The sequence below is a fragment of the Crotalus tigris genome, unplaced genomic scaffold, assembly GCF_016545835.1.
Source record: "Crotalus tigris isolate CLP2741 ecotype Arizona unplaced genomic scaffold, ASM1654583v1 scf7180000017937.1871474, whole genome shotgun sequence".
Classification (NCBI taxonomy): Eukaryota; Metazoa; Chordata; class Lepidosauria; order Squamata; family Viperidae; genus Crotalus; species Crotalus tigris.
In genome coordinates this window covers 831,702-855,130 of record NW_024096729.1, presented here as the reverse complement: position 1 = coordinate 855,130, position 23,429 = coordinate 831,702, and the positions used below count along the sequence as shown (strand labels likewise).

Sequence of the window (23,429 nt, the reverse complement as noted above, 5' to 3'; positions counted from 1 at the left end):
GGAAGAGGCAGAATAAAAGCATTTCAGACATGCACAAATTAATCACTAGGTACTAGAGCAATTTAAATAAGGATGTGAGGCAAAATTAAAGCAAAATCAAAATGACAGTAATCAAGTCATAATGTCACATGACAATCATTGCAATGTCTGCTAATGTACCAATGACCTTTACTGGGATGTGTAAGCATGAAAATCAGAACATGTATGTGTCCCTCTGGCTAAAATTCAAAATTGAACTTCTGCTAATGTATTTTTCCCCCACTGAGAATCAAATTATAAAACTAATGTTTGGCAACAGTATGATCTGAATTATTTGATATTTTTATCCCATTTTTCTAGAATAGGCCCAAAGCTGTGGATTTAATCAACAATTAAGCAATGCAATGATAATTATTATTTTTAGGTGTGTTTTATTTATTTAGTAAAACAGAATGAGGAGATAAGGAATAAAACAATAAAAATGCAACAAAAATAAATGATTCATTAAAATATATTTTTGCTATTTCTTAAGGTTATGTTCTGGGAAAAAATTACACAAATTGACTTTGAAATGAAGTTTAATATTTTTAGATGCTCATATTCCTTTGAACCACATACATATTACATGGTAACTGACAGCTGAAATAGTTTTTCTACTTCCTTCTTACTGCTAAGAGACTAGTTCTTTAACACTGAAAAGACAAATTTATGTCTTCAATTACTGAGGGAACTGAAGACTGGTGTCACCTGCAACTCATGAACATTGCTTATAGGCATAGATATAATGAAATATGAACTGTTATGTAAAACCTCATACACACACACACACATACTTACTATACACATGTATAAATTTTTGTTGTTTGCTGTGGTTTTTTTCTTTTTGTTACTGTTTCACTATTTTATCTTTGTTCTGTTTTATCAAATAGAATGCAATATATATGTATATAATGACACGATGAGCTAACAAACAATCAGTGACCAGTTTCAGCCTTGTATACAACTTTATTTTCATTACTAAAACAAACCTTGAATACAGGGTTGAAAAATGGAGTAAAATAATTATTAAAATTCAATAGTAAAAATAACTTGGTTCTCCTGCTTAATTAAAATATGAAAAATGGCTCTACTCCCTTTTAGAGAATGGCTGCTAGCATGCTGTTCAAAGTCCACTTCGGCCCCTGAGTCAACACAAATTATGTAGCTCTGTTTTAATATGTCTTGTTCTGATACAGTTATAAATAAAAGTATAGTCAGTTTCCCCCATTCAGTCTGCTACTTGGGGTTTCTTGATGGTCTTCCATTCAAGTATCTGCTAGAAGCAGACCTGTTGAGATGTTTTGAGCCTAGTCAAGGTTGAGTGTCACCAGCTGTGCATTTATGATCTTCCTTTAGCCCACGATAAAACTCAAGGTGGTATATATTAGATTACTTAATGTCTTCTATTCTACTCTTGGACGTAATTGCTGAAATATAGGTCTTAAGACCATGGCCTTCAAATGACCTGCTCTACTCAACATTTTGCTCTCTTCCATCTTCTCTGTGGAATCAACCATCCTTCAATCAAGAACAGAATAAGTTTGCATACACTCAAACTACCTCAGATTATAACCCACTGAAATGATATTTTTTCATTAATGTTCTACCACTTGGCAAATTAGGAGGCATTCACTCAAAACAGCTTTATAATTTTAACAGAAAATGTCTAGGAAACCTAGGTAGAGGGAAGGCGAGCAATTAGTTGTGGAGATAATGTAAGCTCTGTATGAAGAACCTCAAACATTTAATCCTTGGGGAAGTTTACCAGCAGGTCTTGGAGATCAAATGGCAGAAGATCTCCCCACCTGAAGCCTGTGGGGGGAAAATCTTTTTTGGTGAGAAGAGTAGAAAGACACGTGCAATAGTCTTGACTGTCAGAGGCAGGGTTTAGAAAGGAGGAGACAGGATTTTCCTAAAATCCCGGAGTTGCCTCTAGGCGAGATGGGCGGCAAACAAGTCTAATAAATAAATAAAATAAATAAATAAACGAGAAACAGATTCCTTAGGGCTATAGGCTATAGTTTCCTCATTCCTGGTTTATACATTTCTTGAAATATGAACCTGCACATGTCTTCTATGACTAAGCAGCATTCATTTAAATTGCTGTAATTAGAGGAGATGTTATTCTAAGCTACTTCTGCAAAAGCTACTAGACCGCCAAGAGGTGGTGCAATTGCTAATTAAGAAACAGGCATTTTCTTAGGCAACTGGGGGATATAAAAATTGTACTATTGCAGTGGTTCTCAACCTTTTTAATGCCGCGACCCCCAACTGGTCATAAGTCGAGGACTACTCAACCGGTTGTAAGTCAAGGACCACTCAACTGGTGCAGCACCGTTTGCAGAATGGGACTTTTGGTGGACTCAGCAGAGCAGAGACAGCCTGGACAATTCCTATTGGCTTTTGAAAGCCAATAGAATTAGACTCTATTCAAGAGAGTCTATTCTATTGGCTTTCAAAAGCCAGTAGAATAAAAGGGAGTAGCACAGCTAAGGAAAAGGGGAAAAAAATGGCGGACTGCGTTGTTTGGCGACCGCCGTGAAATGGTCGTTCGACCCCAAATGGGGTCCTGACCTACAGGTTGAGAACCACTGTACTATTGGATTCACGAGGACTATTGGAAAAAGAAAGCTTTTCTAAACTTCTGACCAATGGTTTCATGTTTTGACTTGAACAACAGACCCTACAGTTTTTGTTCAAGAGAATGCCAACTAATAAAGAACATTTGCTAATCACGGCAATCAAATGGACCGTTTTTCTCAAAGTACTTGAATTAAAAGCTGATTCATGCACTCCAAAATGGGACATAGAATCACGTGGAAAATTATATTGTTTCTCCAGGTGCATATTCCTTGAATATAAGCCAGCTGAGCTTTAGGTAGAATGTCTAGTTCAATTACTTGTTTGTTTTTCCTGAAGGAGATAACCCTGGATGACTACATTAAAGGTTTCAGAAGAAAAAACAGCTCCCTCGTGGTAAATATCAGCTGCTACCACACTGGAGAGCATTTCCAGAGATACTTATGTTTCCATAAGAAAACGTCAAAGCAGCTAGCATTCCACTGGTGTCAAATAAGAAAGTGGGCGCAAGTTCTAGACTGAACTCATACAATCAGCACAGATCAAAAAAATTGATGTGAGGGCCACACATCCATGGCTAAGAGGACTGTCTAGTTGAAAGGTTCTATAGCATTTTAAAACAATGCAAGTTCTTTGTCTTTCCTTCTGCTTTACCAGTTGTCCACAGTCAACACTGCTTCCAACACTGATCTATCCAAAACAAATGTGGAATACTTGGTTGCACGAAGCAGAGTCAAATATGCATATGTTTGAATCTAAGCGATAAATTCAGCAGGGAGTGGTTAGAGAGTTATCTTCTAAAAGCAAACCAGGTCTTCATTTAAGGGAGAATAGACAAGATCTTTGACAAATGTAGGGAAGATCCAAAAGACACCATTTCTCGTCAGGCGAACTTTTTAAGAAAACAATGTAACTTCTCTAATACTGTACACACCGATACATGCAATATTGCCTTTGCCAATGAATTGAAAACTGTAAATTGATTGGGAGAAAATTAGACCAACTTCATTAAACTCCTTTTAATTATTGAATCAATAATCCCAACTTTTTGGTAGAGTTTCTCTTTCTTTCGTGCTATTTTGGTTATATTTTTTCTTTATTTTTTTCCCACTGTTTAACTGATCATCCCCTACTGATGCATGTGGTAGAGCGCACAGTAAGAAAACAGGAACATTCTTGGCGTGAGGGAAGTAGGAAGATGCTTATTGAAAATTGTCGGGAGAGAGGAAGATCACCTTATGAGGGGATGAAATGGCAGGTGGGTGCCTGACCTGGCACCTGATGCAGCCTTCAGAGCTAAAATGGTTTGCCAAAATGCATGGCACCGTTCCTTTGTTGTTAAATAAGGTGTGATTTGCCCTCACCCATTTATGATTAACCTTCAGCATTTGCACGCCTTGCAGGCAACAACAGGCCTCGGACATTCTTTTAATAATTAAAAATAATTACTCCTGGTGTGATACTTACCCATGGGATGAAAGGTGAAAGGCAGCCTCAACGCGCAGGACAAATGATTCCACTTCGCTATGAGAATTGTTGGCGTTCTTGCTGCAAAAAACAGACATGGCTATGTGGAACTAGTGAAGGGTGCAGGAAAGAAAGAGCCCAGGACATTGAGGACAGCTGGACCTGAGCTCAAGGTGAAGGGTGTGTGTGTGTGTCTCTGTGTGTGTGTGTGTGTGTGGCACTGGCAGGTTATCTAGGGTGTTTTTACCTGTGAATCTGGAAATCAAACTGGATGGATGGTTTAGCATCGGTGACACGGGGCACAGTAAAACGCAAGCCTCCCCAGAGCTAAGAAGGATAAGGAAAAAAAAAAAAAAAGGAGGCATTAGAATCAAGTTCTTTATTCAGATCTCTTCTATCAGGGATTGTGCAGTTTAGGTTCTTGGTTTACTACGATCTTGGTTGTTTCCTTGCAGTCGTTTCATTACCCAGCTATGTAACAAAGTGGGCTGTTTTGGCTGTAATAGTTGCATGTTGATTGACCGAAGCCAATACCTTAATACAGGGGTCCCCAACCGCTGGGCCATGGAATGCTACCGGTCCATGGCATGTTAGGAACCAGGCCGCACAGCTGGAGGTGAGCGGTGGGCAAGTGAACGAAGGTTCATCTGTATTTGTAGCCACTCCCCAGTGCTAGCATCATCATCTCAGCTCTGTCTCAGACCATCAGGCATTGGATTCTTATAGGAGGGTGAACCCTACTATAAATTGCTCATGTGAGGGATCTAGGTTATATGCTCCTCCTCCTCTCACCAGTCTGTGGGAAAACTGTCTTCCACGAAACTGGTCCCTGATGCAAAAAAGGGTTTGGGGACCACTGCCTTAGTACACAGCACCAACACTCACGCTGACACCTGCTTTCATTGGATTGCCAAGGTCACAGATAACCATATTTGTGTCATTCATGGTGTCATAGTGGCAGCTCTGGCTGGAAATGTTCTAAAGGAAAGACAAAGAAAAAAGTGCATTTAGACAAATCCGTGGAGGATACTAATTGCATGTCGTAATCCAGGTTAAATGTAATAAGCTTGGGATACCAATGGCTAAAGAGCAAAGAGGCCTGAGCTGGTGCCATTCTCTTGTCCTACTTGTGAGAATTCCCACTGTTAGGATAGAAACCTTAACAAGCTTTTCATGTGAGCATCAATCCATTTCATCTGCTATAGTCTGTATGGGAATAAAAACGGTTCTGTTGAAATATTTATAATCATGTATATATAAAACAAGTAGACCTCGGCTTAGTGAAAGCATTCCTTTCTGCTACATAAAAGAGGAGAAGGTTTTTATGTACTTAACCATTAGGTTTCTACGTTTTTGCACAACTTCATCCCTAAAAAGGATTTCCTAAGATGGTGTTTACCACCCATATGTTTTGTTGATTCTTCAATTTTAAATGATTTTTTTTTTAAAAAAAGGGGGGGGCTTTGATCAAAAATGCCAGCCAAAAATGCATTTTTAAAAAATAGAATAAAGAACAGGATAACTGCTGTAGCCTTTTCATTCTTGTCATTCCCAGAATCTTCTGGGATGGTGGGCAAGGAGCATGAACATCTGCTCAAGACAGGTAAGCCCTTGACTCATCAACAAATCATTTAGTGACTATTCGAAGTTACAACATCACTGAAAAAAGTGACTTATGATCGTTTTTCACACTTATGACCATTGGTCACGTTCAAAATTCGGATGCTTGGCAACCGGTTCATATTTATGACCGTTCGCTGTGTCCCAACAACCGTGGCAAGAAAGGTTGTAAAACGGGGCAAAATTCACTTTAACTCTCTCACTTAGCAACAGGAATTCTGGCCTCAATTGTGGTTGAAAGTTGAGAACTGCACTGATTGGCAATTGAGATAGTGTCACTTTATGAAGGCTTAATTGTTTTTTTAAATAATGAGTCATGTGGTACTTTTGGCTAGTATATTTATTATGGCATAAGCTTCCAAGAATTAATTGAATGTGTTCTTTTTTGAAATGTCAAACAAAAAAAACCTGTTTTATTTTTGCTCCTTTAGAAATCAGAAATATTGACATGCTGGAATTCACAACCTACTCCCGCAATTCACAATCTTTTACACTTTGCTCAGAGAACAGAAGATGCGTCCCGGGGCTTCTAACTTTGGAGAGCAGTCCCCATACTGTACTCGTGCTCTGTTTTTACAACTAATGGATGTGACGTCATTTGAGGGAGGTGGTTTGTTACGGAGCACCTACCCCATAGTTGCGTTGAACTCCTGTATAGTCTGCCTCGGGTGGGATTGTCACATGGAGTTCAGCTTCATAGGCACCACCTTCTCCACGATTCGCCGCACGGAACGAAAGGTTCACTGTATTCTTGCCTCCCAGATAGGCAACAGTGAGGTCCCTGCAAAGGGTGAAATCCAAAATGAATGAAAGCACGCCTGAAAACACAATGAAATCCCAAAACCGCGAGAGCACAGATCGAAGGCTGCAAAGCTAATTATTCAGGCACCATCCAGAGAGTTCAGAGAACATAAAAGTCTCTTTCATTTAGTCATCTAAGTTTCCAGGCATACAAATTAAATCGGTCTGAACTTCAGACCATTCTCCACCACCTTGGTAGGCAGTTGTTTTATATAACCAAGGAGCCAACGAAGCCTGGAGAGTTTAAAGTATTACACACACCCCCGGTGTTACATATGAAAATATTAGTTCTTCTCAAGCACATTAAACTTGGCTCCTTCCTAGGATTAACACCTGTTAATCAAACCACTGTGCTTGGTGTCCATGTCAGATAAAGATCCTGCAGTACAGAAAAAGGATTGCTCTTTTGTTCTGTACTAACAGTTATTACGTGGCATAAAACCCGATGGAAAAAGGACCACAACGAGCACTGGAAGTCTCAATTTTTATCAGCAACATATTGCAAACAGAGCTACACTGGCATTTAGAATGTGCTAAACTGTATTTCTCTTGTCAACTCCCTACACAAACGTACACAATCTGGTCCCTGCCGGCTGTGGTTGGACTAGAACACAGGTCAGCAACCTGCGGCTCTGGAACCGCATGCAACTCTTTGTGCCTTCCCCTCTGGCTCCCAGCCTCCTCTGCCATTTGCAGAGAGAGACAGAGACAGAGAGAGGCAATTGCGCTTCCCTGCTTCTATCTGTGTGTTTGTGTTTGTGTGTGTGTAAAAGAGAGTGCACTCACAGTGTTCTCCGAGGATCTGAAAAGCTTATTGGGCGAGCTCCTCCCTTTGCTGCGTCTCTGCAGGCAGCAGGAAGCAAGAAGGGCAGGAGAGAGCTAGCTAGCCCAGCTATGCTGACTCAGGAATTTTGGGAGTTGAAGTCCATGAGTCATAAAAGAGCTGAGGTTGCCTACCCCTGAGCTTGTTGGAGAACAGCCTGAAGCCAGCTTGCCTGGTGAATAGCAGATAGGAGAGAGGGAGAGAGGGGGGTAAAAAAAGAAAGAGAGGGGTGGGGAGAGAGAGAGAGAAAGAAAAGAGAGAGAAAGAAAGAGAGTGGGGGAAGAGGACTGCCAGACCAAGGGCAGATAGAGAGAGCGGGAGGGAGAGACAGAGACAGACAGACAGACAGAGAGAGAGAGACCCTTTTGACATCTAAAATGAAGATAACACTGCATATATCCTTTTTTACCTGTGTGTGTATGTATGTATGTGTGTGTGTGTGTTTGTGTGTGTGTATACACACACACACACACACACACCACTCGATCGATCGAAGTTACCAATCGAGTGGTGTGTGAGGGAATGCGAGCTAGGAACAAAAGAATGTGCATTAAAGGAGACAAGCTTGAGTTACATTCTGAACAGCTGGGGCCTATGATGTGCTCTAAGAGCCAGAAGCAGATGCTTGATAACGGGACGCTTGATGACGGTATATAAGTCTACTACCTATACTTGCCTTTTAACCCTGACAATGTCAAATGTATTTTGACGAAAGCTTGGTTGATTAATTAAATTTTATTCTCTTAAAGCATTCTCTTGGTGATCACTGTTTTAATAGTATACACACACACACACACACACACACACACACACACACACACACACATATAATAAAGGTAAAAAAAGATATATGCAGTATTATCTTCATTTTAGATATCAAAAGGGTTTTGCGGCTCCCAGTGTTTTGTTTTCGGTGGGAAATGGGTCCAAGTGGCTCTTTGAGTGTTTTGGGTTGCCTACCCCTGGACTAGAAGCAGAGCAATTTCATTTCATTTCCCAGTACATTTAATTAAAATTAAATACAATTAATACATTGACTCTTGCTAATACTAAAATTATAACACAGTAATTGTTTTTAGATAACTCTAGGGCTGCACTCAAGAAGGGGTCAGATAGCACATCTATGATTTAGCTCATTCTTGTCCACGTTGACCAGCAAAGGCTTTCTGACATTTCTTTCTTAGCCAAGCATTAAAATGAGACTTTTTGGCACGCAGAGCCTGTATTCTGCAACTGCATATTTCCTCTTTTGACTAGTGTAGAGATTCAGATCGAAAGTGTTGGGCACATAGCCTTCTCTGAGCAAAGATTTAACGTCTTTCTTTTTCATACAATTGATTCACAGAGCACATTCATTCCATATTTATTTGTGTTGATAACAATATGCTAGGTGACAGTGCAAAAAAAGGGATTCGATCCCTCAATGTGTGTAAATGTTGATGTGTATGTCTGTTCGTGTTACGAGCCACAAAAGATGTGAAACGTTTAAAAGAGCCCACAAATGGATCAGCTGATAACAAAAGAGTAAAAATGATTGCACACAGAAGGAATGGCAAGGCTACATTTTCCAGATGGAAATCTTGCATGCCTGCATTTTCATATCATGGCAGGAAGGGATACCAAACTGTCAATGTTTAAGAAAGGGTCAATACTGAGCCACAGGTCCCTGGTACTAAAAGCACATTAAATTGTGCATGCCAGTTGCATTTCAAGCTTAAGATGGGCTGTTCTGGGCTTACCAGAAGTGATTTCCAATACTGCTCTGATCATTCCAGAGGTATTCTGGAAGATGTTAAACACACTCCTACTAAAAAGCTAGAGTTGACTTGCAAATGAGCAGATATTGCAAAAACAACATTACTGAATGGAACATGGACCATTTTCTTTGCTTGACTCCTCCAAAGTCAGACCTGTGATCAAAATGCATAAGAAGATGCAAAATATATTAGATTTAGGAAAGAGGAGTCTATTTGGATTTCTTGATATCAAGGAAATACAAGTAGTATGCCGTTGTCCACCTTCATCCTTGTTTGTGGCCCAGCAGGACATGACATGGCAGAGACTTACCCAAAGACATCAAGTTGCAAGTCAGGGACACAGACATTGTCCTCTCCACAGTCCAGCTGAATTTGGGCCTGGGAAAGAAGTCCAGCTATGAGTCAGATGCAACACTACATGTTGACATGTGTTAAAAGTACTATACTGAATGATGTCTTTGTTTCATGAACTATTCTAAGAATCCCAGAGTGGTAGCACCATGGGAAAAAAATATACAGGGACTGAAAACTGGCTTGTTCATCTCTAGTCCATTTAAGCAGCTGCTCCATCCTCCAAAATCTTGCCTAGAATACACCAAGCACTTGCACAGAAAAGTTTGTCCTCAGATTATGGTCTCTGGTTACAAGAATAAGCCAACTGAATCATACATTATGGGGAAGGCGCAAAACCAGATGAAGCCCATCCATCATAAAATATTATTTCCTTTCATAAATTGGTGCATAGCTTCCGGGGCATCCCACTCTATACCACAATGGCCTCTCCAGCATTAGAGAAAACAGGACCCCCCCTCCCCACCTAAGCCCTTTCAGTATTGAAAAATGTCCAATCATAAGTTAAGCTGGGTGGGGAAAAAAGGAATCACAGAATTTGTTTCATTTACTTATTGACCCCCACGTAGTTTTTCTTCCCCTGGCAGATGACTAAAGTTTTACCAGGAACAAGGGAAGTTCCTTCTAAGTCACTGGTATCCCATTCATTTGCAAGCAACACTCAACAGATTCCATTGTTCTGCCAGGCACAGCCTTCTTTGACACCTTCAAAGGCTACGTGGGGTCATACCTTCTGTTCAATGTGGTGGCGTGTGTGGTAGTTAAGGATGGGCTGTAGGCCATATGCATCGGGTGGCGCCTCCGGATCCAACGAGAAGTTCAGTGACAGGTGGATGGGGGAGAGCTTGTCCCGGAATTCTGACTCATTCTGGAGAGACAGAGGAAGACCTTGAGCAAGGTGGGGAATAAGCCACGAAGAAGAAGAAATGCATGCTGTAACATGGGCTTGTTTGTTCTCTTTTGGCTCCTCTGCAAACCAGAGCTTTATAACTAACAACATCCCAGCTGCATTGTAGTTACAATATTCCTACCCTTCTAGCCCTCAATGATTGTTCTGTTGTTTAAAAAGTGCAAGTCCTTGAGGCTCTTCTTGTGGTCTCTCTTTAAAATATCCACAAATTATGTCAGAGTATCTGTGATAAACAGAACTGGTTACATCTTTATTCCACTGTTTCTCTCAAAAGGTGCTCATGGTTGTTCTACAGGATTTTTCTTCTGCGGCCTCAAATTCTATCCTAATGGAGGTAGTTTAGGTGAGGCAAGATGAGGTGGCTGGGGACCGAGATGGAACCAAGCCTTCCCAGGCTTAATTTGATGTTCTTCCCTATATATTATTCTGTTTTGGGTCTTTAAATACAGGTCACTCACTCACAGAGATTGAATGACTTAGGTGCACAGTTCTATAAGTCAGGGTGTTTTCTAGTAGCTCCAGTAGTGGGCAAGACAGAAAGATCTGTTGAAGGCCCCCTCCTGAAGCAAATCCACTGTCTCACTGGGGCACAAAGCAAGAGTCATTTTCTAAATGCTTCCCATCCATCACAACGCATAGTTCTATTTGGGACAGCAAGGCAAAAATGAGCATCAACAGCGCAGTCGCGGGATGTTTCTCATTCTGGAGAAGACAATTTACAAGAAGAGGGAAAGGCAGGATCCACAGAGGTAGACTCAACTCACCCTCAGGTAAATCTTCATCTCACGGCACTCTGAACTGGCTCCATTGCGGACCTGGAGGCTCTGAATGAGGTGGGATTGCTGGGAACTCAGGAAGAGGGCCCGCTTTATTGCTCCTTTGTGTTTGAGGTAGTCAAGATGCAGCTCCACAGTGAACCCTGCCCAATAAGAGAGAAAGCAGAACCAAGTGAGATATTGTCTTCCGTGCTTGACTACAGTCGATGAAGCTCAAGGATGTATCAGAAAGAAAAAAACAAATCCCATAAGCCTGATGTCTGCTCAACCCTGTGACATAAAAGTTTGGTGGCCTATCATACAAAAGGGATTGCAGAAGGATCTGTTTCTGCAAGTCCCTCTGGATTATGAACCATCTCAAGCTGATATCAGATCAAAAACTTCCTTTAAAAACAATGCAACTGTCCCATGCACCAGTTGAGCCATTAAGTCTACAGACATCCAAGGTGGTGCACAGTGTTTAACTGCAGAACCTTCATCTTGAAAAGAAAACATGTAAACAATGTGTGCTTTATACTGTGCAGGTAAGACCACGCTTGGAATAGAGCACAGAGAAGAACAACAAAAAATGATAAGGGGTTTGGAAGCTCAGCCGTATGATGAATGATTGCGGGCATGTCTAATGAAGAGAAAGGACTAGGGGTGATGTGATAGAAGCCTTCCAATACTTGAAGGGCTGTCACTAAGAAGGAGTCAGTCTTTATCGTGTCTGAGGGCAGAACAAGGAGTAACGGGTGAAGTTTATTAAAGAGAAAGCTAATCTCGAATTAAGGAGAAATTTCCTGACAGTGAGATTAATTCATCAGTGAAATGGCTTGTCTCCAAATGTGTGTTTCAACAAGGGATTGGACAGCCATTTGTCTGAAATGATATATCGTCTCTTGCTCGAGCAGGGAGTTGTACTAGAAGACCTCCAAGGCCCCTTCCAACTCTCTTGTTCTATGTTCCATGTTCTAATGTTACTGCACATGATTAAAATACAACCTAAAACCCAATAATTAGGGATTCTTGTAAAAACTGAGGTTTAAAAATCCTTATGATTAGCTTCATACTCACACTATCATTTGGATGACGTGAGGAAAGAAAATAAAGGAAACCATCTCTTCCCATGATGGTTTTAAAATTTCTACAAGAACATACAAAACTCTAAGCCCCATCAGATATGGCTGAATGTTCTTCCAGTAAAAGTCTTCCAGTTTGTTTGGGGATGCATCATAGAATTATCCTTCATTCTGGTAACTCCTGTTCTGCACTCCACAATCCTGGTTTGGCAGAGATTATTCCTTTATTTTCATTCTTTTCCAGTGATAAATTAGGATCGGAGGGAGAGTTCTCTACTGAATGAAAATATTCTGAAGTGGGGTCCCCCCCCTCCAGTATCTTCATCTCACACCAGCTGACTTGAAAACAGTTGCAAATGTTTCCAGATCACCCTCAGAGGTGGGGGGATTTTAGCTCTCTCTATAATGCTGAACTAAAATTCACAACATTCCTCATCAGCAAAGGCAAAACACTTTGTTTCTTCCTTGATTATTCTAGCTTTATAAGACCTGTCTACTATTTGATCATTTTCTGATTACTGGACTGCTAGTGCCTTGGCTGTCTTTTTAGTCTCCATAACAACTTCATGATCTCATTGTCAGCTTCTGATTGTAGAGTCTAAGCACACCTGGTAAAGTGACTTCATCTTGATCTCCACGGAGCTTGAACCAACTCCTGGATCTACAGTATGAGTAGTCATTCTGATGGATTCTGAAACAGCTGTCTTCTTCCAGGATTGACAATAATATGACACGTGAAGACAACTAGATTGGCCCAACAGCTAGCAAGATCCTTTCCCCTTTGTGCCCTGTGGTTACTCACCAATAGAATCAGGAACATGCTTCCCAGATGCATTCAGACAGAAACTCAAGTTGATGCTGTTGACAGATGGGAAAAAAAAGAAGCAATGAGCCAATATAAGAAATCTTTGAGAGATAATGCACTCTGATGACAAGAGAGCTAGGCATGTGTGGGAATGCTCAGGTTGGAAAATATGGGCCTATTTCAAAAGAATAGTTGGGGCTACATCCATTAGTGAAAAGTATTTTGTCACAGCAAAAAGTAAAGTTGATATGTACCTGGAGGAGTAGATGGCCCAATATTGCAACCCAAATGGAAACCCAACTCCGCCCAAGAAGAAAGGATAGAAAGAGGGTTATTCTAGGGGACCTTTATTGGTTGTAACAATGGAGAAAAATAAACTCATCACACCTGATTGGAATAAACAGGGGTGGGTGGGACCCTATCTGGCTGACTCAGCCTCTCCTTCTAGCCATGTGGTCCCAGCCAGGTCATGAACTGGACAATCGCCCAATTCAAGAACATGTTTAACAAGCAGTCAGGATGACCCCATGGAGCTGAGCATTTGGAAAAACTCTTGTCTATAAATAAATTCCCCCATTATCTCTTGTCACAGACTGAAAACTAGCATCATTTAGTTAGATCAAATCTAAAAGACACATGGCTGGTTTCCATGTTATTTTAGCAGAAAGTGACAAATTGAAAGTGTCCTGCAGTAACTTATTCCACAGTTGCCATAAAATATCACACTAAACAACCACTTTCTTACTCTTTTAGAGTCATGGAGTCATGGAAGGGGATGCTAAAGCCATCACCCCCCCCCCCAAACTATGTGCAAGAATCCAAATTAACTCATCTCAGGCACACAGCTGACTCTAGCTTCTTCTGGATACATCCCTCCACCTTTAAGATGATTCATTCCAAATGGCTGCTGCTTTTAGGTAGCTTTGAATAGAGTGACTGACTGGAGATAGGCAAGGTAACTAAGTCAGGGTTCCTAATTGTATGTCCCTGAGGTGGTCAGGACTCCCAGAATTCTTAGCTGGAATTTGAGGCTCTGGATTCTATAAATTGTCTTCCCCAACATCTGCAGAGGGTCAGGGTGGGAAGCCCAAACTACAGAATCAATTCCTGCAAGAATGCCTGGATAAGACCTTATATAGTCAGGAGCCTACAGGTAAATATAGCAACTGTTGGTAACGACAGCTGTCACAACTACTTGTACCTCTTTCTGTTTTCACTATTTTATCCACTAACATACAGATCAGCCCACGGTGTGCAGGCAAGTCCTCAACTTATGACCATAATGGAGTCCAACATTTCTGTTGCTAAGTGAAATATTTATTCAGTGAATTTTTGTCCCATTTTACGACTTTTCTTGCTACAGTTGTTAAGTGAACCATTGTAAGTCAAGCTGTTGTTAAGCGAATCTGCCTTCCCCATTGACATTGCGTGTCAGGAATCTGCAAAAGGGGATCACGTGATCTCAGGACACAGCAACCGTCATAAATATGAGTCAATTGCCAAGCATCTAAATTTTGATCACACGACTACGGGGATGCTACAACGGCCATAAGTGTGAAAACTGGTCATAAGTCAATTTTTCAGTGCCGTTGTAACTTTGAACAGTCACTAAATAAATTGTTAAGTTGAGGATTATCTGTACTTAAAATGGGCACATAGCCTTCTTTTAAATATGTTCAAATAAGCCAAACCGTATGTCTTATATATGTTCAACGTGGTATAAAAATGAACCACATATATATTCTACAAACACAAGCCCTCAATTAACTACTGAGAACTGAGGGAAAAATGCTTCAGAACTGATATAAGAGCTCTAACAACAGAGAGCCACAAAGGGACAAGGGGAAAAGATAACTCCCAGGATCACTCACCATGCCACAGGGGTGCCAGTTCCCTCCAGGGTGCATGCCCGTTCCTCAGGATTAAACATAGTAGGGAAGATGCTGAGAGTGGCACTGGCATGAACAATGGGGCGTCCTCTGTGGTAGGAAGCATAAGAAAAGGGAGAGAATGCAAGCAATTTTCTATTTGGAATGAGAAATGAAAGACTTAGGAAATTGATAGTTTACTTAAGTTATTATCAAGCTTGGCAAGGCAGTCACATTGGCTGGGGAAAGTCAGCAGAAATCTGTCGACAAACGCCTTGGAGGCAGCTATCCAAGATGGCGGCAGCCCCTTGGTTAGGGTCGGAGTTCAAGAGAAGATTGGTATACATGGAGAAGGAGGACCTTTTCAGTGATTTATGAGTCACCCTAATTCATGATTTGTTTGGCAGTTACAGAAGATGGGGGTTACAGCCAAATAATAAGATATGTCAGAGTGTTCAAACAAACAATAAGCAATGAGAGAGACAGAGACAGGGAGGGAGGGGGGGAGGGAGGGAGAGGGAGAGGGAGGGAGAGAGAGACAGAAATCCTGCAATGGAGTCATAATCTCATCACTTTTTCCAGGGGAAATTTGCTTTATCAGTTTCTGCAATTTACTATGCATTACATATATTGCATTTCAACTCCTATATCCTTCAGACAGCACAGGGCTAGGGGAGACTGGTCTTCATTGTCTCCAGACACTTTACCTACCTGTAAACCATGGTTCTATCCACTCCGAAGGCCCCCACAATTAGATCTGCAGGACAAAGAAAGAGACGGTCTGCTGAGCACTTGGCAGAAAACAGTGACTGCGAATCATGACACAATTTCAGGAAGCTATTTTTAAAGCAAAGGAGAAAAAGCACACTTTGCTTTGCCTAGACAGCATACCGTGAAACCTAGTAATTTCTCGTTGGTTAGGGAGGGAAAAAAAATCATACAGTGCACGCTGAATGGAATCTTGGTGGCCTTTCACATCAAAATGTCATTACTGGGCTAGCTAGATGATTATTTTGAGATAAAGCTGAAACAACAGCATGCTTAGCACAGAGAATGACCTTTGTATTACGGTCCTGCAGAGAATTTGAATGCATTGCTCGGAGCATCAAGGCACTTGCGTTTTTTTTTGGTTTTTTTTTGAAGGCTTGCTCCAATTGTTTCATGGCCCTTCCCCAATCACTGGAGCATGACTGCATCAGTCTGAAGCAGTGGTTCGCATTCTTTTCTTCTCCACAGACCCCCTTTAAATATCTTTTCTGGCCATGGAGCATGGCCACGGACCAAGATTTAAATCCTAACATTTCTTCAGGTCCCTGTGATGACGTTGTGGTCCCCCAGAGATCTGTGGACCACAGGTCTGAGAACCACTGGTCTGGAGGGAATATCGTCTGCAGACACGTTCAAAATTTGTGGAAACGGTCTCAAAACAATTACAACTAACTTTCAGGAGATAGGGCTGTCTCAATATTCCAATTGAGTCCTCTCTGCATCCTTTATGTAGCAAATGGGTGTATGAATCTAAGATCAGAAGATCTCATGAACGTGTAAGAGTGATCATTTCTTGACAGCTTAAGCCTTAAGTCATTTTGTTTATTGCTAGCTTCAAGTGCTTCTTCTGGAAAATTGCTGACAAAAGTTCTTTGAAAGAAACTATCTGGAACGGAATGAGTTAAGCGGAATGAGTTAAGCGCAGTGGATTTTACAACATCCTTTGAAGACTTTCTTCCTCCTCTCTGTAACTTCTGAAAGATCACAGAGATGCTGCCTTCACTCCTGCTAAATAGTTAAACTGCTGCAAACTAAATCAGGGCATTCAATCAGCCATCCGTTTAAGACCTATCAAGAATGTAATTATGTATTTCCAATATTCCAGCATGACTGCCGAAAGGGCACTTCCCATCAGTAGGCGTGAGGGCATCTGAAAATGTTTAAAAGTATAAGAAATCATCAAAAAAAAACACCTCCCAAATTAATCCAAAGGGACTAAACATAATCAATGACTCCAAAATGTTCAGCAACTGTAACAATATGTGGGAATGACCTTGAGAAATGGGGGGGGGGGGAGAAGAGATGCTGCCTGGAGAATGGTCAGATAAGAGAAGGCATAGCCCACAGCTGTATAATGGTTGGAGAAAAAGTCTATAAAGGAGATGGCGGGAGATTTGTACTTTTCAGATTTGCAAAAAATTGTTAATGTAGCTTTATAATAATGTAGATTTAAATCATTTGGTGATATTTTCTGTCTGGCATACCTGGGAAGGCTGACATCAACCTTGAAAGTCTGAAAATAGAAATCTCCTGCCATCTCTTTTACAGTCTGAGAACTTGGGGAGGGGGTTATCCCTCATGATCCTCTTTCTCCAACCTATGCAGCTGTGATCTATGACTCTCTTATATGACTGTTTCCTATGCAGCCCCCCCCCCCACATCTCCCATGTTCATCCCAACATACCAATACAACAACTCGAGGGGAAAAAAATGGAACTCTAGATGAGAAGGGAAATGGAATTTGTTAGAGGAAGACATGGTTACCAAACAATGAATGGAAGTACTTCATACTGCACTTTTTTTTTGTTACAAGTTGCAATGGAAGTATGGGTTTATTAAAGCAGCTAAATTATCCCAGATAGATATATCTAGTGTTCCAAATAAGCATTCTGCCAAGTTCAGATGTGCTTCTGTCACTTTTTCACAGGTCATCCTCACCTGGGTAACCGTTTCCATCCAGGTCTTTGGCCCCACGCAAAGCAAATCCATAGAAGTCTGGGACTTGACCAGGTGACCAGGAGCCTTGCAATACTTGAGACGGCTTGGGGTCCAGCCCGTTCTGTTGGCCATTATACACATAGACCATTCCTTGTTTTGCCGGTCTGCCAAATGGCACTCCGATGGCCACATCTGTGGGAACAAACACCTGTGTCAGCAACACTGTTTGTAGGGTTATTGCAGGAAATAAAAAAACAAGATGAGCAATACATTGGATAAAAGGAAATGGAAGGGTAGGCTAGCCAACATATACATAAAATCCTGTTGTAGACATGGAGTGAGACTTCCAGATGATCTCTTGAAAGACTGTCTAGAAGCTAGACCATGACTTGGATTGACAGGTAGACAGTAGACAAATCAATTTGGAACTGCTCATCTGCTTACATTCCAATCAGAGAAAAACTGAACTTCATAATCTTATTTACATTTTTCAAGAGGCCAAAATGGCACAATTGAACATTGCCAGGTACAGGAGTTCATTCCATCCTACGTTTGAACTAATCTTCCTTAGATATACTGGGCTGTAGCCTGAAGGATCAGAACTCAGGCGATCAGATCCTCATTAATTACTCAAAATAAAACTTCTCAACTTCCACCTTCTCCCCTGATGGGGTCCAGAAGTGCTAGGGAATTTTGTCAGAGGAGCACCAAGATGAGACTAATTGCTTCATCAGACTCAGAGAGGAGATTTGCATATTTAATTGGTAGAGGCCCAAGGGGATCTGCTGCTACACTTTTTTTTTTCTTGTGTATCTTAAAAGGGAAGTCTTCTTACCTCTCCACCTACTTTGAGAGAATCCGCAGAGCAATGCAGTCCAAATTGGCCCTGGGGCCTCCCTATACCACTGTCTCTACAGGCTGATGCCAAAATTATCTCATTGTGTACTGTAGGCCCTCCAAGGACTCTCTCAGAATAATGCACAGGAGCCGGTAGAGTGGCCTGCCAGAGCAGCACACCAACTGAGAGACCGGCATGGAGCCATCAGGGCCACTTTGCAAGAAGGCTTTTGTCTTCAACCTGTGGATGCTGCTGATTGCCCCCCTAGGGGGCCCTTATGTGATTTGTGGACTTCAACTCCCAGAATTCCCAACAGCCATGCCTCAGGGTGGCAATCAGCAGCATCCACAGGGTGAAGACAAGAGGGGAGGGCAGAAAAGTACGGTAGCTCCACACTGTCAGGATGTAACCCACTCCCCTTTTGTATGCATGCTGTGTTGCTTTCATTCCTGTGACAGAAGCAGAAGGCTTCTGGAGAACACCCCATAGTGGTGTCCCCATCTGGCCAACTGTGGTGTTCCGCCATCCAAAGTGCCTAGGCAGACTAATAATAATAATAATAATAATAATAATAATAATAATAATAATAATAATAATAATAATAATGTTGGAAGGGACCTTGGAGGTCATCTAGTCCAACCCCCTGCTCAGGCAGGAAACCCTAATACCATTTCAGACAAATGGCTGTCCAGTCTCTTCTTAAAAACTTCCAGTGTTGGAGCATTCACCGCTTCTGGAGGCAAGTTATTCCACTGGTTAATTGTTCTAACTGTCAGGAAGTTTCTCCTTAGTTCTAGGTTGCTTCTCTCCTTGATTAGTTTCCATCCGTTGTTTCTTGTCCTGCCTTCAGGTGCTTTAGAGAATAGCTTGACTCCCTCTTCTTTGTGGCAGCCCCTGAGATATTGGAACACTGCTATCATGTCCCCCCTTGTCCTTCTCTTTGTTAAACTAGACATACCCAATTCCAGCATCCTTTCCTTATATGTTTTAGCCTCCAGTCCCCTAATCATCTTTGTTGCTCTTCTCTGTACCCTTCTGTGCATTTTCTTTTGCTTAATCGATGCCCCCCCATTCCATTTTTTTTGTTTAGGAAAAAAAAAAAGAAATCTGATGGGAGCTGAATTAGAAAGAGCCAACAGTAGATGGCAGCAGTGGAACACACACAACTCCCTCTTCTGCCACAGAGACAGGCTGAGGATTTCATTAAAAAGAGCTGCTGCCCCAAAGGCCTGCTTAGCTGGATCAGGATTCCAGCTTTGCCCATCAACATGAAGGAGGAGGAAAATCCCCCCCCCCCAATGCTCTGGCAGCCATTATGAGAAGCAGGGCTGTTAAAGGATAATGAATCCATGTTATCTTGAATATGCATACAGGTAGCCCTCGACTGACCACCACAACTGAGCCAAAATTTCTGTTGCTAAGTAAGACAGTTGTTAAGTGAGTTTTGCCCTATTTTACGACTTTCCTTGCCACACTTGTTAAGCAACTCACTACAGTTAAGAGTTAAGTTAGTAGCACGGTTGTTAAGAGAATCTGACTTCGGCACCAACTTTGCTTGTCAGAAGGTCGCAGAAGGGGATCACATGACTCCAGGGTCACTGCAACCGTCATGAATATGAGTCAGTTGCCAAGCATCTGGATTTTGGTCATGTGACCCTGGGGATGCCACAATGATTGTGAAGTGTGGAAAAACAGTGCCATTGTAACTTTGAACAGTTGCTAAACGAACGGTTGTAAGTTGAGGACTACTTATCTGTACTATGGGCAGGGTGGTTAGTCTTCAGTCTCCTCTTTCTACTCAGATGATTCCTGCCGGTGCTCCTTTAAATTTACCTCCACCAAGACTAAGTCTTGGATTCAACAGAATTTTTCAACAGAGTTGGAAAAATTAAGTGGCCAAATTAAGAAACTGAGGAGGACTGAATTCTACAGAGTGCCAGTTTTTCACACCTAGAACTCAGATACCTGTAACAGGGGAATGAAAGACAGAGAAGTCCTGGAAGTACCATTTGATAAGATGCTGGCTTGAAAAAGGGACTCTGCTAAATGATCTCACCAGCCCAACAATCAAGGTTATCCGCGTTCCTCCTTTGAAAACTGACATTTTTCCTTTTTTTGCGGATGCAATAGAATGTATAATTAAGATGAATGAAAGGAATTAAAGCTTCCAAAAAATCCAACTAGAAGCCTAGTTCCCCCCCCCCCCCCAACATCTTTTGACTGGCGTTGAGTCTACACACTCAGAGTTTGGCCAGCAAGATACAGGGATTTAACTTAGGACCTTTCACCTGCAAACCATGTGCTCTTATTGCTGTGTTATCCCTGCCCCCTCCCCAATAAAACATAAATAGATGGTTTCATCCAAGTCAAACCATTACTCCCTCTAGCCCGTAATGGCTCTTTCAACTGGCAAAATTTCAGGTGGATATCCTGCTATTTAAGATTCCTTTAGACAGGAAAGAGAAAGAATAACATCTGGGAATTTTTATCTGTGAGACACAAAGCTACAGTCCCTTTTGAAAATGTCCACAGAGAAAGTTCCTTGCTGTCTCTCTTTGCAGTTAAGCCTGCCTTTCTCCAGATGTCTCTGCCAAAGATTAGATAGTTTTGTTGTGTCTCTGCATTGAATGCGATGGATTTAGTCACCCTCCAGACAAATAAACCAAAGTTTCCAGATAAATTAGCTCTGCAATGTTTCTCAGCTGCCTCCTTCCAAGGGAAGGCATATTCAGAACAACAAAAGCATGCAGATACATTTTGGCTCAGTGGGAATATGACTGAAATGTGCTTCCATTTTTAAGGCATACACCAGGAGAGAGGAACCTGTAACTCTCTGGATAATGTTGGCTTTCCAACACCCATTAGCCATTGGAAGTAGGACCAATGGTCAAGAATGATGGAAAATCCCTATGTTCCCTCTCCTATCCTACACCAAAATAATGTGCCTCAGTCTCAATTATGAGTTGTTTGGAAAATATCCAATAATATGCCTCCGTCTCAGTTATGACAATTTTGGAAAATCTCACTTTAATTGGAACATAGCTCTAGCATCCGTTTCTTGTTTGGTTGCAAAATAAGATAAAAGTGAGAATTAATGAGCTGTTCCATGAACTCCGAGGAAAGGAAAACATTTAGTAGCAAATCAGAACTCTAGTAATGGAAATGCAAATAAACTGCTGGATATTCCCTTTCCTTTCTCTGTGTGAAAATAATACATTGACAATTCATCTTAGTCAAGGAGACAATTCAAACCTGGAGACCTTCTGTTCCTTTCCCCATGCCATGCACCTCCTATCCAACTTTCATACCATTGTAGCCATCCTGGTTGAGGTCTCCCAATGAGGCTATAGCACTGCCAAAGCGGCCAAACTCTTGGTGACCAGTCAGTACAGCTGATGCACCGGGCTCCATGCCATATGTCTTTTGCAGGTAGATATAGACCCTGCCCACCTCCTGAACAAGGCCATCTTCCGTTTTTTCCATAAACAAGGGGGCACCGATCAACAAGTCATCCAGTCTGCATGGCAGGAGAGAGGGGAGAAAGGGAAGAAATGAAACAATCAACTCTTAAGCTCTGGGAGATAAATCACAGGTGGCTGGAGTCCAGAGAACATTGTAGAGTTGCTCGAAAAAGGGAGGGAAAAGAGATCTAGATTAGCTTTTCTCAGTACGGTTGCTCTGCCACAATTCTCAGCCAACATCTCAGCTACCTCTTCTCCATCATGACCTGACTGCTTCTCTCTATAATTCAATCTTCTCTGCATATGGACGTTTCACTTCCCAGACAATTTTTGTGTGGTGTGCATCAAGACCTCACCCAAACTTAAATCTATTATCATATCCAATTTCCTCAGGAGCTGGGAAGAGCTGCTTCCACCCCACCCCAAGCTTACTGTTGACTAAGCGGCCCCTCCCCAACACTCACCCATCACTGTTGATATCCATGGCAGCCACAGCATACCCAAAATAGGCAGCCATCTGTTGAGACAAGTGACAGGGATCAAGAAATGTCAGCATAGTACAGACATTTTGAGATCACAGAAGATTGGAGATGTCCGTTTCCCTGACACACTCCTACAATCTCCTCATACCTGCCCTTACTGCAGTATTTGCCCACTTCCATAATGGAAGAGAGGAAACAATATTCTCCAAGAGGCTGGTTGTCAGGCCTTACAAGACAAAGATAAAGACACTGGCTTCTCAAGTGATGTCAGACTGCAGTTCCCAACAGCTCCAGCCAATATGGCCAATAGTGACTAATGATGGAAGTTGTGAAGGCCAAAGTTTCCTCAGTTGTACTCAGCTTCCAACTACTCAAATTCGCCAGCTGTCTTAATATGCATTACATTCAAGTTCATTTTAGCTGGAAGTACCTTCCCCTTCTTGGGGAAGTGTAGCCCCCTCAGGTTTTACAGTGAAATATAGTCAAGAAATATCAGTAACCAATGGTACAGTAAATCTGAGTGATAAATAACAGGAATATAAACAGAAAATAAATAAATAAAGGCAAGAAAAATGGTTAAAATCCTCTGCAGAAAGTACTTCAAAATTTATATCATGAAACAATTAGTGTAAAAGCTCATTTCTCATGATCTTATACTAGATGCTATAAAAGTTGGAACTGTACCATAAAAGCTGGGGTTATACAGGCATTTCCCAATTATTGTAAAGGCTGGTCAGCCTCAATTCCAGATGCTGATATAACAACAGGCCCTGTGTTTTGAGTATATATCTTCACTGACATAAGGCTAAAAGCTTGTGACAATGATGGAAGAACAATGACATTCCCATAGCAGAGGAACAGATTGTGAAAATATCAGAATTTGCTGAAATGAAGAAAAAAAAAACTTTTCTGAAAGACTAGAAACCTAGTATGGACTTTTTACTGAAAGAAGAAAAAAAGATATGATGATTTATAGGTTTAAGGATTAAAAAAAAGTTGTGGACTAAATGAAAGGCTGAAGGGATCCTTATAACATTTAAGAGGGTGGGAAGACTATAAGATTGTAATTATTTGTTGAAGAGAAGCTTGGAAGTCATTATATTCC

At 41.4% G+C, this 23,429-nt stretch overlaps 1 protein-coding gene across 1 annotated transcript in view; it reads right to left on the bottom strand.

Moving 5' to 3' along the window:
- Window positions 1-23,429, bottom strand: part of ITGA5 (integrin subunit alpha 5) — an 89,357-nt gene that overhangs the window by 7,123 nt on the left and 58,805 nt on the right. Inside the window, exons 11-23 of the mRNA XM_039344744.1 lie at window positions 22,307-22,359; window positions 21,690-21,898; window positions 17,544-17,735; window positions 15,549-15,594; window positions 14,841-14,948; window positions 12,967-13,022; window positions 11,092-11,246; window positions 10,148-10,285; window positions 9,377-9,444; window positions 6,316-6,466; window positions 4,951-5,043; window positions 4,313-4,392; window positions 4,066-4,146 (exon numbers count right to left, since the gene is read on the bottom strand). Coding sequence (XP_039200678.1) covers window positions 4,066-4,146; window positions 4,313-4,392; window positions 4,951-5,043; window positions 6,316-6,466; window positions 9,377-9,444; window positions 10,148-10,285; window positions 11,092-11,246; window positions 12,967-13,022; window positions 14,841-14,948; window positions 15,549-15,594; window positions 17,544-17,735; window positions 21,690-21,898; window positions 22,307-22,359 — 1,430 coding nt within the window. The remainder of the gene's footprint in view (window positions 1-4,065; window positions 4,147-4,312; window positions 4,393-4,950; window positions 5,044-6,315; window positions 6,467-9,376; window positions 9,445-10,147; window positions 10,286-11,091; window positions 11,247-12,966; window positions 13,023-14,840; window positions 14,949-15,548; window positions 15,595-17,543; window positions 17,736-21,689; window positions 21,899-22,306; window positions 22,360-23,429) is intronic.